Below are 17559 nucleotides of genomic sequence, written 5' to 3' on the forward strand. Positions count from 1 at the left end.
CAACACCAACTTGACAAACTATCGTTGTGGTTTTGATGCGTAGGTAAGATTGGTTCTTGATTAAGCTCGTAGCAGCCACGTAAAACTTGCAACAACAAAGTAGAGGACGTCTAACTTGTTTTTGCAGGGCATGTTGTGATGTGATATGGTCAAGACATGATGCTAAATTTTATTGTATGAGATGATCATGTTTTGTAACCAAGTTATCGGCAACTGGCACGAGCCATATGGTCGCTTTATTGTATGCAATGCAATGGCGCTGTAATGCTTTACTTTATCACTAAGCGGTAGCGATAGTCGTGGAAGCATAAGATTGGCGAGACGACAACGATGCTACGATGGTGATCAAGGTGTCGCGTCGGTGACGATGGTGATCACGACGGTGCTTCGAAGATGGAGATCACAAGCACAAGATGATGATGGTCATATCATATCACTTATATTGATTGCATGTGATGTTTATCTTTTATGCATCTTATCTTGCTTTGATTGACGGTAGCATTTTAAGATGATCTCTCACTAATTATCAAGAAGTGTTCTCCCTGAGTATGCACCGTTGCGAAAGTTCTTCGTGCTGAGACACCACGTGATGATCGGGTGTGATAGGCTCTACGTTCAAATACAACGGGTGCAAAACAGTTGCACACGCAGAATACTCAGGTTATACTTGACGAGCCAAGCATATACAGATATGGCCTCGGAACACAGAGACCGAAAGGTCGAGCATGAATCATATAGTAGATATGATCAACATAGCGATGTTCACCAATGAAACTACTCCATCTCACGTGATGATCGGACATGGTTTAGTTGATTTGGATCACGTAATCACTTAGAGGATTAGAGGTATGTCTATCTAAGTGGGAGTTCTTTAGTAATATGATTAATTGAACCTAAATTTATCATGAACTTAGTACCTGATAGTATCTTGCTTATTTATGTTTGATTGTAGATAGATGGCCCGTGCTGTTGTTCCGTTGAATTTTAATGCGTTCCTTGAGAAAGCAAGGTTGAAAGATGATGGTAGCAATTACACGGACTGGGTCCGTAACTTGAGGATTATCCTCATTGCTGCACAGAAGAATTACGTTCTGGAAGCACCGCTGGGTGCCAGGCCTGCTGCTGGAGCAACACCAGATGTTATGAACGTCTGGCAGAGCAAAGCTGATGACTACTCGATAGTTCAGTGTGCCATGCTTTACGGCTTAGAATCGGGACTTCAACGACGTTTTGAACATCATGGAGCATATGAGATGTTCCAGGAGTTGAAGTTAATATTTCAAGCAAATGCCCGGATTGAGAGATATGAAGTCTCCAATAAGTTCTATAGCTGCAAGATGGAGGAGAACAGTTCTGTCAGTGAGCATATACTCAAAATGTCTGGGTATAATAATCACTTGATTCAATTGGGAGTTAATCTTCCAAATGATTGCGTCATTGACAGAATTCTCCAATCACTACCACCAAGCTACAAGAACTTCGTGATGAACTATAATATGCAAGGGATGAATACGACTATTCCCGAGCTCTTCGCAATGCTGAAAGCTGCGGAGGTAGAAATCAAAAAGGAGCATCAAGTGTTGATGGTCAAGAAGACCACTAGTTTCAAGAAAAAGGGCAAAGGGAAGAAGAATGGGAACTTCAAAAAGAACAGCAAGCAAGTTGCTACTCAAAAGAAGAAACCCAAACCTGGACCTAAGCCTGAAATTGAGTGCTTCTACTGCAAGCAGACTGGTCACTGGAAGCGGAACTGCCCCAAGTATTTGGTGGATAAGAAGGATGGCAAGGTGAACAAATGTATATGTGATATACATATTATTGATGTGTACCTTACTAATGCTCGCAGTAGCACCTGGGTATTTGATACTGGTTCTGTTGCTAACATTTGCAACTCGAAACAGGGACTACGGATTAAGCGAAGATTAGCTAAGGACGAGGTGACGATGCGCGTAGGAAATGGTTCCAAAGTCGATGTGATCGCGGTCGGCACGCTACCTCTACATCTACCTTCGGGATTAGTATTAGACCTAAATAATTGTTATTTGATGCCAGCGTTAAGCATGAACATTATATCTGGATCTTGTTTGATGCGAGACGGTTATTCATTTAAATCAGAGAATAATGGGTGTTCTATTTATATGAGTAATATCGTTTATGGTCATGCACCCTTAAAGAGTTGTCTATTCTTATTAAATCTCGATAGTAGTGACACACATATTCATAATGTTGAAGCAAAAAGATGCAGAGTTGATAATGATAGTGCAACTTATTTGTGGCACTGCCGTTTGGGTCATATCGGTGCAAAGCGCATGAAGAAACTCCATACTGATGGGCTTTTGGAACAACTTGATTATGAATCACTTGGTACTTGCGACCGTGCCTTATGGATAAGATGACAAAAACACCATTCTCCGGTACTATGGAGAGAGCAACAGATTTATTGGAAATCATACATACAGATGTATATGGTCCGATGAATGTTGAGGCTCGTGGCGGATATCGTTATTTTCTCACCTTCACAGATGACTTAAGAAGATATGGGTATATCTACTTAATGAAACATAAGTCTGGAACATTTGAAAAGTTCAAAGAATTTCAGAGTGAAGTTGAAAATCATCGTAACAAGAAAATAAAATTCCTGCGATCTAATCGTGGAGGAGAATATTTGAGTTACGAGTTTGGTGTACATTTGAAACAATGCGGAATAGTTTCGCAACTCACGCCACCCGGAACACCACAGCGTAATGGTGTGTCTGAACGTCGTAATCGTACTTTACTAGATATGGTGCGATCTATGATGTCTCTTACTGATTTACCGCTATCGTTTTGGGGTTATGCTCTAGAGACGGCCGCATTCACATTAAATAGGGCACCATCAAAATCCGTTGAGACGACGCCTTATGAACTATGGTTTGGCAAGAAACCAAAGTTGTCGTTTCTGAAAGTTTGGGGTTGCGATGCTTATGTGAAAAAGCTTCAACCTGATAAGCCCGAACCCAAATTGGAGAAATGTGTCTTCATAGGATATCCAAAGGAAACTATTGGATACACCTTCTATCACAGATCCGAAGGCAAAACTTTTGTTGCTAAATTCGGAAACTTTCTAGAGAAGGAGTTTCTCTCGAAAGAAGTGAGTGGGAGGAAAGTAGAACTTGATGAGGTAACTGTACCTGCTCCCTTATTGGAAAGTAGTACATCACAGAAACCAGTTTCTGTGACACCTACACTAATTAGTGAGGAAGCTAATGATGATGATCATGAAGCTTCAGAACAAGATACTACTGAACCTCGTAGATCAACCAGAGTAAGATCCGCACCAGAGTGGTACGGTAATCCTGTTCTAGAAGTCATGCTACTAGATCATGATGAACCTACGAACTATGGAGAAGTGATGGTGAGCCCAGATTCCGCAAAATGACTTGAAGCCATGAAATCTGAGATGGGATCCATGTATGAGAACAAAGTATGGACTTAGGTTGACTTGCCCAATGATCGGCAAGCAATTGAGAATAAATGAATCTTTAAGAAGAAGACTAGCGCTGACGGTAATGTTACTGTCTACAAAGCTCGACTTGTCGCAAAAGGTTTTCGACAAGTTCAAGGGATTGACTACGATGAGACCTTCTCACCCGTAGCGATGCTTAAGTCTGTCCGAATCATGTTAGCAATTACCGCATTTTTTGATTATGAAATTTGGCAGATGGATGTCAAAACTGCATTCCTGAATGGATTTCTGCAAGAAGAATTGTATATGATGCAACCAGAAGGTTTTGTCGATCCAAAGGAAGCTAACAAAGTGTGCAAGCTCTAGCGATCCATTTATGGACTGGTGCAAGCCTCTCGAAGTTGGAACAAACGCTTTGATAGTGTGATCAAAGCATTTGGTTTTATACAGACTTTTGGAGAAGCCTGTATTTACAAGAAAGTGAGTGGGAGCTCTGTAGCATTTCTGATATTATATGTGGATGACATATTACTAATTGGAAATGATATAGAATTTCTGGATAGCATAAAGGGATACTTGAATAAGAGTTTTTCAATGAAAGACCTCGGTGAAGCTGCTTACATATTAGGCATTAAGATCTATAGAGATAGATCAAGACGCTTAATTGGACTTTCACAAAGCACATACCTTGACAAAGTTTTGAAGAAGTTCAAAATGGATCAAGCAAAGAAAGGGTTCTTGCCTGTGTTACAAGGTGTGAAGTTGAGTAAGACTCAATGCCCGACCACTACAGAAGATAGAGAGAAAATGAAAGATGTTCCCTATGCTTCAGCCATAGGCTCTATCATGTATGCAATGCTGTGTACCAGACCTGATGTGTGCCTTGCTATAAGTCTAGCAGGGAGGTACCAAAGTAATCCAGGAGTGGATCACTGGACAGTGGTCAAGAACATCCTAAAATACCTGAAAAGGACTAAGGATATGTTTCTCGTTTATGGAGGTGACAAAGAGCTCATCGTAAATGGTTACGTTGATGCAAGCTTTGACACTGATCCGGACGATTCTAAATCGCAAACCGGATACGTGTTTACATTAAACGGTGGAGCTGTCAGTTGGTGCAGTTCTAAACAAAGCGTCGTGGCGGGATCTACGTGTGAAGCGGAATACATAGCTGCTTCGGAAGCAGCAAATGAAGGAGTCTGGATGAAGGAGTTCATATCCGATCTAGGTGTCATACCTAGTACATCGGGTCCAATGAAAATCTTTTGTGACAATACTGGTGCAAGCCTTGGCAAAGGAATCCAGATTTCACAAGAGAACCAAGCACATCAGGAGACGCTTCAATTTCATCCGGGATCTAGTCCAGGTGGGAGACATAGAGATTTGCAAGATACATACGGATCTGAATGTAGCAGACCCGTTGACTAAGCCTCTTCCACGAGCAAAACATGATCAGCACCAAGGCTCCATGGGTGTTAGAATCATTACTGTGTAATCTAGATTATTTACTCTAGTGCAAGTGGGAGACTGAAGGAAATATGCCCTAGAGGCAATAATAAAGTTATTATTTATTTCCTTATATCATGATAAATGTTTATTATTCATGCTAGAATTGTATTAACCGGAAACATAATACATGTGTGAATACATAGACAAACAGAGTGTCACTAGTATGCCTCTACTTGACTAGCTCGTTAATCAAAGATGGTAATGTTTCCTAACCATGGACAAAGAGTTGTTATTTGATTAACGGGATCACATCATTAGGTGAATGATCTGATTGACATGACCCATTCCATTAGCTTAGCACCCGATCGTTTAGTATGTTGCTATTGCTTTCTTCATGACTTATACATGTTCCTGTGACTATGAGATTATGCAACTCCTGTTTGCCGGAGGAACACTTTGTGTGCTACCAAACGTCACAACGTAACAGGGTGATTATAAAGGTGCTCTACAGGTGTCTCCAAAGGTACATGTTGGGCTGGCGTATTTCGAGATTAGGATTTGTCACTCCGATTGTCGGAGAGGTATCTCTGGGCCCTCTCGGTAATGCACATCACATAAGCCTTGCAAACATTGCAACTAATGAGTTAGTTGTGAGATGATGTATTACGGAACGAGTAAAGAGACTTGCTGGTAACGAGATTGAACTAGGTATTGAGATACCGACGATCGAATCTCGGGCAAGTAACATACCGATGACAAAGGGAACAACGTATGTTGCTATGCAGTCTGACCGATAAAGATCTTCGTAGAATATGTAGGAACCAATATGAGCATCCAGGTTCCGCTATTGGTTATTGACCGGAGACGTGTCTCGGTCATGTCTACATTGTTCTCGAACCGTAGGGTCCGCACGCTTAACGTTACGATGACAGTTTCATTATGAGTTTATGTATTTTGATGTACCGAAGGTTGTTCGGAGTCCCGGATGTGATCATGGACATGACGAGGAGTCTCAAAATGGTCAATACATAAAGATCGATATATTGGAAGCCTATATTTGGATATCGGAATCGTTCCGGGTGAAATCGAGATTTTACCGGAGTACCGGGGGTTACCGGACCCCCCCGGGGGTTATTGGGCCTACATGGGCCCTAAGGGAGAAGAGGAAAGGAGGCAAGAGGTGGCCGCGCGCCCCTCCCCTCCCTAGTCCGAATAGGACAAGGAGAGGGGGGCGACACCCCCCCTTTCCTTTCCCTCTTCCTCCTCTTTCCCACTTCTCCTTCTCCAACTAGGAAAGAAGGGAGTCCTACTCCCGGTGGGAGTAGGACTCCCCCTTGGCGCGCCCTCCTTGGACGGCCGCCCCCTCCCCTTGGCTCCTTTATATACGGGGGCAGGGGGGCACCCTAGGACACACAAGTTGATCTTCGTGATCGTTCCTTAGCCGTGTGCGGTGCCCCCCTCCACCATATTCCACCTCGGTCATATTGTAGCGGTGCTTAGGCCAAGCCCTGCGACGGTTGAACATCAAGATCGTCACCACGCCGTCGTGCTGACGGAACTCCTCCCCGAAGCTTTGCTGGATCGGAGCCCGGGGAGCGTCATCGAGCTGAACGTGTGCCAAGAACTCAGAGGTGCCGGAGTAACGGTGCTTGGATCGGTTGGACCGGGAAGACGTACGACTACTTCCTCTACGTTGCGTCAACGCTTCCGCTTCGGTCTACGAGAGTACGTAGACAACACTCTCCCCTCTCGTTGCTATGCATCACCATGATCTTGCGTGTGCGTAGGAAAATTTTGAAATTACTACGTTCCCCAACAGGAGGAACACTTTGTGTGCTACCAAACGTCACAACGTAACTGGGTGATTATAAAGGAGCTCTACAGGTGTCTCCAAAGGTACATGTTGGGTTGGCGTATTTCGAGATTAGGATTTGTCACTCCGACTGTCGGAGAGGTATCTCTGGGCCCTCTCCGTAATGCACATCACATAAGCCTTGCAAGCATTGCAACTAATGAGTTAGTTGTGAGATGATGTATTACGAAACGAGTAAAGAGACTTGCCGGTAACGAGATTGAACTAGGTATTGAGATACCGACGATCGAATCTCGGGCAAGTAAAATACCAATGACAAAGGGAACAACGTATGTTGTTATGCGGTCTGACCGATAAAGATCTTCGTAGAATATGTAGGAGCCAATATGAGCATCCAGGTTCCACTATTGGTTATTGACCGGAGACGTGTCTCGGTCATGTCTACATTGTTCTCGAACCCGTAGGGTCCGCACGCTTAAGGTTTCGATGACAGTTATATTATGAGTTTATGAGTTTTGATGTACCGAAGTTCGGAGTCCCGGATGTGATCACGGATATAACGAGGAGTCTCGAAATGGTCGAGACATAAAGATTGATATATTGGACGGCTATATTCGGACACCGGAAGTGTTCCGGGTGATTTCGGAGAAAACCGGAGAGCCGGAGGGTTACCGGAACCCTACCAGGAGAAGTAATGGGCCATATGGGCCTTAGTGGAGAGAGAGAAGGGTAGCCAGGGTGGGCCGCGCGCCTCCTCCCCCCTGGTCCGAATTGGACTAGGAGAGGGGGGAGGGGGGCGGCGCCCCCCTTTCCTTCTCCCTCCCCACTTCCTTCCCCCTCCTAGTAGGAGTCCTATTCCTACTAGGAGGAGGACTCCTCCTGGCGCGCCAATAGGGGCCGGCCGGCCTCCTCCCCTTGCTCCTTTATATACAGGGGTATGGGGCACCCCTAGACACATAAGTTGATCCATGTGATCATATTCTTAGCCGTGTGCGGTGCCCCCTTCCACCATAACCCTCGATAATATTGTAGCGGTGCTTAGGCGAAGCCCTGCGACGGTAGTACATCAAGATCGTCACCACGCCATCGTGCTGACGGAACTCTTCCCCGACACTTTGCTGGATCGGAGTTCGGGGATCGTCATCGAGCTGAACGTGTGCTAAAACTCGGAGGTGCCGTAGTTTCGGTGCTTGATCGGTCGGGCCATGAAGACGTACGACTACATCAACCGCGTTGTGCTAACGCTTCCGCTGTCGGTCTACAACGGTACGTAGATCACACTCTCCCCTCTCATTGCTATGCATCACCATGATCTTGCATGTGCGTAGGATTTTTTTTGAAATTACTACGTTCCCCAACATTTACGTGGTTAGAATTTTGAGTATACATGCTTTGCATTCTTGACAAAACCAGTACTGCAAATACCGGAGTGAACTTGTCAAAACATTCAGGTATGAAACATGAGGGGGTGAAAAATGATGATAATGAGATTAGGTAACAAGTAGGGACTGCATAATGTCTGGGTCAAAAGATGTATAGGTAAAGAGTTAATGTGGTAAAATATATTTCTGGAGTAGAATTGGTATGACTACAAGATTGGTCTGTGGTACATGGCCGAGAATTGCCAATTCTGGATTTCGTAAGCAAATACTATTAGGAAACCACTAGACAAATGAAGTAATGCCTACATATGGCATGGAACCCCTAAAAAACATATGGCATGGATACTGCGTAGGCTTGTTCGGTTAATCCTCCATGGTGGGTCTCTCTGCTAGAAGCTGGGCAATGCACTGACTGTCAGAGGAACAACATGAAGGTGACCATGGTGGGCGTCCGTGCCGGATCTGGTTCTGAGAACACACATGCATAACCTATTCTCCGGAGAGCCCGACACCCTCAAATGCTGGCTCCCGCCCGAATCTGTGATGCGGATGAGAGGCTGGTTGTGCATCCATGGCCCGTTCGTACTACTGGATGCCAGCAACGTGGTTCAGCAACGCCGGGTATGTCTCATTTGAACTCATGAATCTGTACAGACGAGCCTGAAAGTGGATGAATGGAGAAGGAGATTAATGTTTGGTGGATCTATAATAAGGAGGACTAGAAACTTGGCAACCGAATCCAGCCTCACATGGCCGAGAGGATGGTGTAGTCATGTGGTTTGGGGAGATTTCCGGCATGGAGGGCAAGAGGGCGGTGGAGCGTGTATGGCCGTCGAGAAAGGAGGGGACAGAGGAAGGGGACGCCGGCTTTGACACACGCCGGTGGATCAGAATCTTGCACGGGACGGCTCAAATCGTGCGCGGCCGTCTGAGCCGGGTAAGTCAGGCAAACGACGTCCCTGCACACGTGTGGGCCACATGCGCAGAATAGCTATGGAATACGTAATATATACCTGTGCCTCTACGCTGACAGGCGAGGATCTCCGAGGGAAAGGACGAGTCAGATAACGAGCACACCTGTGCTCGTGCTCAGAAGAGCACTTTCGATGTTACTATCCATTGTGGCTAGTCTGAATTTAACTTCCAATATATTATTTTCTATTTTATAGTTCATTTTAATATTATATTCATTCAAATCTCAACATTTCCACTACACTCATCTCAACAACATTTAAGTGCATAATTTTAAATTTCATTGATTCAAATTGAGACCACATTTGTGCAAGAAATCCAACCCAAAGCAACAACATAGAAATCCGAAAGGCAATAATATATAATGTAGTTCACCATCACACTGCATGGAAACTTGATTAATGTGCCGATCCATCGCAATATCATACGCAACCTTAGTCTATGAATACACAAGAACACCAAGGGTCTTATAACTAAATGGATCCTTGATGAATGCTTGCTAAATACACCCTTGAATGAATGTTTTCCAAAAATGCCCTTCAATGAATGTGTACTAAAAAGACCCTCGTCATGGGGGTTTGTGAACTCCGACGCGCATTCGATGGGTTTGTTAAGATGGGAGTTTCTGTCGTGCGCAGTTGTATTTTACTTTAAAATCATCCTACTAATCTATCGATGCCGCGATGGTCTGACACGACACCAGGGATCGATAATGACCCCTTGGTTGTTGCCTACTTATAGAATCTCTCACCTGCCCTTAATCTTAACCCTCCAGAACTCAACCCCCCGCGACTGAACTCCAATAATCTTTAGGTATTGGGAGGCTTGTAACTAGTGCAATGCCTAAATGTAACACCCAATTTTTTCTTTGCAAGCTACTCCCCCCTTTTATCTATATAGGGTCTAATGTGTTTTTCGAGGCTAACTTTGACCAAATATTAGAGGAATAATACATGACATGCAACTTACACAAAGCACACCGTTAAATTCGTGTGTGAAAGGAGCTTTCAATGATATATTTTTCACATTGTGCATGTCATGTACTATTAATCTTGTCAATAGTCAAAGGCGGTCTTAAAAAACGCATTAGTCCCTATATAGATGGAAGGAGGGAGTATTTTAAAAATATTCTTTGCTATTTCTCCCACCTTTTGCACACATAAGACCTCATTTCTAATTAACTTCAAAAACATCTTGTCCAAACTCAAACCACATTTGCGCAAGAAAAATTCAACCAAAAGCACAACAAGGAGTATATAGAACATTCAAAAGTAACAACATGGATCATAGCTCATCATCATACCCGCACTAAAACTTGATTGCCGGAATGATCCACCATAGTACGAAATGCAACATTATTCGCAAAAAGAAGTATCAAATGCAACATAGTCTGTAAATACGAGATAACATCAGGGGTGTTACAGCTAAAAAGGACCACACGATGAATGTGTGCCAAAAGCACCCTTTGCCATTGGTTTGCCAACCCCGACGCATTCGGAGGTTTGTGGGGTTTCTGTCGTGTCGTGTGCCGAAGTGAAGAGGCGCCGGAGAAGTGGCAGGCAGGCAGACCCGCCATGTGAGTGAGAGTGAGAGCGAGAGCCGGAGAAGCGAGACCACTCCACTCCTCTCCTCCGCCCCCGCCTCTCCCTCCACGATCCGCGGCTCCACGCCATGGCCTCCTCCCTCTACTCCGGTCAGCGCCGACCCCGCGACCCGCCCGCTTTCCCCCCTCCACATTTCCGCCTACTTCTTTCTCGGAATGTTTTTTTTTTCCTGCCCGAGGTTTGCCTATGCTCTGTGGAGGTGCCCGCAATCCGCCGGCGAGCTCGTCAGGCGGCCGATTCCCGGCGCGATCGGCGACGATCCTGTTCTGCATGCTCTTTTGGGAGGGGGGATTGGCCCCTGCCCCCTGGGTCGGCTGCGAGCTAGGGCTTGTCCTCGAGAAGCCGAAATCGCGCCGATTCTCGCCCGCGTCTGCCCGTTTCTGCCCGGTCCGGTCGCGGATTTGAGGCCGTGCGAATCGCCATGGTTGCGATTCCTGCAATGTGCGTGTAGAATTTCGCCGCCCGGTCGCAAACTAGGGCTCGTCTGTGGGTAGTCTGTCAGTGTAGTACACTAGTACTGTAGTATCGTCACCTTGATGAAATTGATGGGCAAGAAACGAGAAAGGTTTGCTCATTTCTCGATGCTCTGTTCGTGTGCGTGCGGTTATCGTTCCCGCATTGTGTTTTCTCTGCTTTTGGTAGATGGCATTTGTGCATTTACTTGTCAGGATTCAGAAATGCACATATGATTTTTACTGTCCATGACCCATTTGAGAAGGGGTAAGGTTGGTCGGTTGCGTGCCGGGTTTCTTTGCTGCATTAGAAGTTGTGTCAGGCAGAATTTGGCTGACCGTTGAATGGATATTGGAGTTACCCAGCACATGATTCGTGTTATAATGTGATCTTATTGCAATCATGTGATTATTATTATTGATTTTCATCAGCATTTGGGGAGAAATGCTATCCATTCCTTCTCAGTTAGTGTAAATTGCTCGGCAAGGACATGATCTCATTGGCTGCATCCAGTGAGTAGTGCACATCACATATTTTTTATGCCTGCATACATGATTAAACTCAGGATAATGCACATTATCACTGAAGATACATAAATAAATCATTTTTGGACCATGTTTCCTTTTACTTCATAACGTCTTCTTTAGAAGAATAATGTATACTAAAGACGCATTGCACATTACTGATTCTGCTTCATATAACATGTTCTCCTTTTAGTATAAGACATTATGTCTAGCCCGCAAGCTTATATGTATTTAGTGTACCTTTAACTTAAGGCAACCAACTATTATGTTCTTGAAGAGATCTGCGATACTCCTACTGTTTATTTCCTCCACTATATGTTGGATAACAACATATTGTTGGTTACCAGTCTGCCAATACTTTGAGAATATTCCGAATTTTTTTGTCAGAAACTGTAACATTTTGGTTCTCCAGGATGTATTGCTGATCCAGATAGATGCCGCTTGCTGAGTGTCGATGCAAAGAGAGAACTTGTCCTTCAATTATCGAAGTGTCCGCATATTGCACTTGGATTGCTACATGAATGGACAAGCCATGATATCAAGCAGATTCTCTTCTCTGTGTTATGTAGAGAGAAAAAATATGAAGGGGTATCAAAGAAAATAATGCTAAAGTATCTCTTCCAAGCTGTGAACGGGGAGCCTTCTGGCCGTGGTAAACGTGCATCCAAGTCAGACCCTGAGCAAAACTCAAGCACTCTCCAGTTCTCTCACAAAAAACTGAGAAAGAATGATGCTACACTGCTTCCAGTTATTGCCAGCACTCCAGTAACAGCTGGTGTAAGTGCACCAACAAACAGTGCATGCCAAAATTCAGCTTGCCGGGCTAGTCTTAATCCAGCGGATAAATTTTGCAGACGTTGCTCATGCTGCATCTGTTTTAAGTATGACGACAATAAGGATCCTAGCCTCTGGCTGTCCTGCAATTCAGACCAACCCTTGCAGGGAGAGTCATGTGGTTTGTCATGCCACTTGGAATGTGCACTCGGGGATGAAAGATCCGGAATTCTGCAGAGTGGACAGTCAAAGAAACTTGATGGTTCTTATCACTGCATCCACTGCGGGAAACAAAATGATTTACTTGGGTATTTCTCTGAAACACTTTCCAGTTATATGTTTGTATTCTAATGTTAGAATTAGTCAGACATATCTGTTTCAGTACTTGGGCTCCCAGTCTTACTTGTTAGCTGCCTTATCGCATCATTTTTGTCCTCGCAAATCTCACAATGATTGACAAATTCAGAATGGGTCAGCTTTTAGCCTAAAATTTACCATACAAATAACCAGTGTAACATATATGTTGTGTAGAGTTGGTACGCGAGTGTCGCAATAATGTCTCTTTAGTTGTCGATCTGAGCTGTCTAGATTCAGTACAGTGGTTAAGATAACTATTTGTTTCTGCTACTATAAGATTATTTCTCATTTATATGTTAGGCTTTTTAGTTATGGTAATTAAGTGAAATAAAAAGAGTGGGGCCAAATTCTTACTATGCACCCACAGTAACTTCATTTTTTTAACAGCGTGGTTTATATTTTCACCTTGTGATTTATACTTGTTCGTAAGCTCCCATCAGGCCGTACTTGTTCGTAATCACCCCACCCTGATTCATAATTTTACTTGGGGTGCTAGAGTGTCTTCCTTATACCTCTCTGTTTGTGAATAATAGTCAGGATACCCTTGCTATCTATGCTTCCATAAAGATAATGTCAAAATGGACGGAAAGAAACAGTAGTACTTGGCATGGTTGAATAACAAAGTTGGTCGGGGATGAGTTATTTTCTCAGCATTTTATCTGTAAACATCTGAATGATAAAGCGTTTTCAGGAATTTGATTTGTTTTTTCCAGTGGGAAATGGTCCTATCAACCGGAAGACCTAATCTGTATATTAGAGAGAATGCAAGCAAGTATAGTTATTAAGGATGACCATGTAATTTCATTTTCTCAGGTGCTGGAAGAAACAACTATTGATAGCAAAAGATGCTCGGAGGTCTGATGTGTTGTGCCATCGGATATCTCTTTGTCATAAGCTCCTCGCATCCACTAAGAAGTACTTGGTCCTCCATGAGTTTGTGGATACAGCATTGAAGAAGCTGGAGGGCGAGCTTGGTCCGATTACTGGCCTTGAAGATAAGGGCCGGGGAATTGTTGGTCGTCTTGTTGTAGGTGCTGAAGTTCAGAAGCTTTGCAGCTGCGCAATAGAGACTCTGGAATCTATGTTATCTGGTGCATTAACAGCTGAGTCACAAACCCGGAGTAAGTTTCCATGCTTCCTTTTTTTCCCTCATGCATGTATGCCTGTAATTGAAATGAATGCTTATGCACATATCACTTGTAATTCAGGTTCTTCTGTGGTACCATCCAACTTCATAAAGCTTGTGGATATATCCCATGAATCTGTCACTGTAGTTTTTGACCTGGATGCATGCCCCATGCTCTCTCAAGGTTTAACTGGCTTTAACCTGTGGCACCGGAAGGCCAGCGAGGAACATTATCCCTCAAACCCAACAGGCATAGTACCGACGCCATCGACAATGCTAGTGGTCAGAGGACTTGCTCCATGTACGTGCTATGTCATCAAGGTTGTTGCATTCACCAACTCAAAGGAGATTGGGTCGTGGGAAGTCAGGACAAATACCATTAACTGCCCCAAGGAAATGGATGCAAAAGATTCGATGCCAGGGGATGCTGGAAAAGATCTGAATAACACAAGCGCGAAGACAAACAGCAGTGGTCTGTCAAATCCTTCTTCTGAAGACGTGGAATCGTACAATGACAGTAGCACTTCTACCGATCTCAGCAGGTCGCCGGAGAGCGACGTTGAATACTGGACAAGTCTTGAAAAGGCACCTCATCGCCGCAATGAAGCCGCCGGTGACTCGCGAGATCTTCAAACAGGTGTTGCTGGGGGAACTGAAGTCGACAAGCTGGAGGAAGCTCCTAGGGGTTCACCATCAGCTCTAGACGACGACGACGGCGAAGAGGAACCCAGTTCAGCTGCTGAAGCAGCTTTGCCAAAGAGGCCGTCAGAGTTGATGGTGTGCAGCCGGGAAGCTCTGAAGCAAAACCTGGCGACGATCTGCTCAGGGATTGCATCGCAGGAGCACACTGGAAGCGAGTCGGTTGCTCCACCCGAACACCACGGCTCACCGCCATGCGTCACGCAGGAAGGGACTGAGAACCGCAAGGGGGTTTCTGCAAGGTCAGTTCAAGCAAAGTCCGATGACCATATTCCTCAAGATGACAGTTCGAAGGCTGAAACGGAGGACCCTGGGAGTCTGTCATGCAAAGGAACCCCTGCTGGGAAATCCGAGGGCGGTGGATACAATGATGATGGACCTTCAGAGCCCCACACATCTGCTCAAGCGCCTCCTCTTCGGAAGCCGTCGAACTTGCCGCAGCGTCGCGAGCAGGGGGTCTCACCGGAGAACGCGCCGGGTTCGCCGGTTCCTGTAGCAGGGAATGGGAGCAAGCCAAAGAATGACGGCCGTGTTCCTCAACCTTGCCCTGTGAAACCTGTGCCAGAGCCAGGAAAACCCGAGGACGCGGCGCGCACGGACACGGACACCTATGTGTACTGTGTCAAGGTGATCAGGTGGCTGGAGTGCGAGGGCTACGTCGAGGCCGGCTTCAGGGTGAAGTTCCTGACGTGGCTGAGCCTGCGGGCGACCCGGCACGAGAAGAGGGTGGTCAGCGTGTTTGTGGACGCCTTCATCGACGACCCTGCGAGCCTCGCCGGCCAGCTAAGCGACACCTTCTCCGAGGCCATCTACAGCAAGAGGCCGCCCATGGCGCCGTAGACGTAGTCTCTGCGTGGAACTTGAGCGCCGTTGGGAGCAACGGAGATCTTCTTTTGTGAATGGAAAGATAAGGGGAGTTTCTTCTTCTTTTGGAGTGACAAAAAGATAAGGGGAGCTGCCATCATCTACTGTTAGATATAACTAGCTAACCCTTGCACCAATTTCTCACTGGAACCTTATGCACTGTATAACCTTTATGTTTTGTTAACTCCCCATTCCCCTCCATTGAAAGTTAAACACACCTTAAGCAGCATGAAGCACCAGGAACTTTGCAATCTGGGACAACGCTTATTTCGAAATCTTGACGTGTTTTTGTAAGTGTGTGCTGCTTGCCAAGTTGAAGTTTGATGATTTTCAAGTTTTTTTTTTCCTTTCCATTTTTTGACAGCTTGATGATTCTCGAGCTGAATGTGCTGGCCAAGTATCAGTGTTGGTTTGCCTCGCATGTTCTCAGGAAGATTTGATCCAGCGTGAGATTCTGAGATCACTATCTCTGGATACTGTAGAAAATAGGACCAGACGTTTGCAGTGATGATCATATAGTAGTGCTGTATAGTGCAGGGCTGCAAACACTTCCTCACCTTCCAACCATACGAACAAGTTTCTTTCCACTACCATAGGAACAAGTTTCTTTCCACTAGCAAAACTGGTCTTAACATCTGAAATCTGAACTATACTATAGGAACAAGTTTCCTTCCACTAGCAAAACTGGTCTTAACATCTGAAATCTGAACATCGCTCTGGACAATAAAAAGGCCATGATCCTTCCTCACCTTCCAACCATATGGCATTGAACATCTTTCATCGCATCAAACCTCCGGGTCTACAATGATCCGAACCCTAGTCAGCACAGTGGCTGAACTTGTTATGGTTATGTCCACCGTCCTGCTTGACTGGCTCATATATGTATCTTCACCAGCACTCCCTTCACTCAGCACGGCAGGCTGCTTAGGCTCCATTGGTAGCCTCATGCTTTCGGAGCTCAACATTGCAGCAACGTCAGTCATGGTGGGCCGATCTGCTGGATCTTCCTGAGCACAGAGCAGTGCCACCTGAGCACATCGTGTTATCTCAGCGACTTCATATCTGTTCCCTAGAGACGGATCCACGAGCTCATGCAGCCTTCTGTCCTTCCACAGACACCAGGCTTGAAATGTTTTTCAGTAGATTAATTTGATGTTACAGAATTGCAATGTGAATCCAGACTCATAGATTAAATATTAGCACAAACAGTCATGAGTATAGAATTGTGATAGTTGCTGCTTGAAATCCATTTATGTTCACTTACATCTCGTACAAGATCGCCAACGGTATCCCCTCGCTTGTCGAGTATGGTGTTCTTTCGTCCGCTAATGGTCTCCAGAACCAAGATGCCAAAGCTGAAGACATCTGTCTTCAGTGAGTAAACTGCTCGAGATGCATACTCCGGAGCAATGTAACCACTGGAAAATAGCGGAAAAAGCAGAGACCAAAACTGCAATATTAGCACATTTGAACACAGAATAATGGAACTTGTAATGACTGAAAAACCAGGAAGCAGGCAGCTTCATATACCTAGTGCCCACCACCCTGCTTGTACGCTCTTCTGTTACGTCTGAACAGAGTGTTTGAGCTGATCCAAAATCAGAAATCTTTGGGGTCATGTCACATTCCAAGAGAATATTATTCGGTTTCAAGTCCCTATGGACAATATGTAACATAGAGTGCTTGTGCAGGTAAACAAGCCCCTCTACCAACCCCTTGATTATTTTGAGTCTCTTAGACCAGTCTAGCAATTGTCCTTTTATCCTGTCTGTGGAATATTGAAACAGCAAGCCTTTAGATAACATAATTTTTACATATATTCTGCTCTAAATCAAATCATCACGGTTTAAAGCAATTACAACAGAAAACAAGAACATAGCAGATCAGTAACTGTCAATAAGTTTGTTCACATATTTACTCAGAAGCACGTCTTAAAATAACAAAAAAACTAACGCCACACATGTGGTATTTTGCACATCGCCCACACGCCTTCATCATCACTCATTTTGCCACGTATGAACAGATGACACAGCAGGAATCTTTTTGGTTTCGATTTAAAAATGTTTTATCTCCTAATTAAAAAATCGAATTAAAAAT

The 17559-nt window shown here is 44.7% G+C and overlaps 1 protein-coding gene across 1 annotated transcript; it reads left to right on the forward strand.

Moving 5' to 3' along the window:
- Positions 1–10556: 10556 nt before the first annotated feature.
- Positions 10557–15756, forward strand: LOC119330783 (VIN3-like protein 2). The gene is made up of 4 exons (XM_037603914.1): positions 10557–10754; positions 12055–12724; positions 13587–13894; positions 13982–15756. The coding sequence occupies exons 1-4, from the start codon at positions 10733–10735 to the stop codon at positions 15436–15438; spliced, it is 2457 nt and encodes an 818-aa protein (XP_037459811.1). The 5' UTR covers positions 10557–10732; the 3' UTR covers positions 15439–15756.
- The last annotated feature ends 1803 nt before the right edge of the window (positions 15757–17559 follow it).

This window comes from Triticum dicoccoides, chromosome 7A (assembly GCF_002162155.2).
Source record: "Triticum dicoccoides isolate Atlit2015 ecotype Zavitan chromosome 7A, WEW_v2.0, whole genome shotgun sequence".
Lineage (NCBI taxonomy): Eukaryota > Viridiplantae > Streptophyta > Magnoliopsida > Poales > Poaceae > Triticum > Triticum dicoccoides.

Bases quoted from the DNA above. Each gene is read 5' to 3' on its own strand.
- LOC119330783 (XM_037603914.1), top strand. From the start codon at position 10,733: ATGGCCTCCTCCCTCTACTCCG. The intron at 12,725-13,586 runs GTATTTCTCTGA...TCATTTTCTCAG, and splicing joins AAACAAAATGATTTACTTGG to GTGCTGGAAGAAACAACTAT. The intron at 13,895-13,981 runs GTAAGTTTCCAT...CTTGTAATTCAG, and splicing joins AGCTGAGTCACAAACCCGGA to GTTCTTCTGTGGTACCATCC.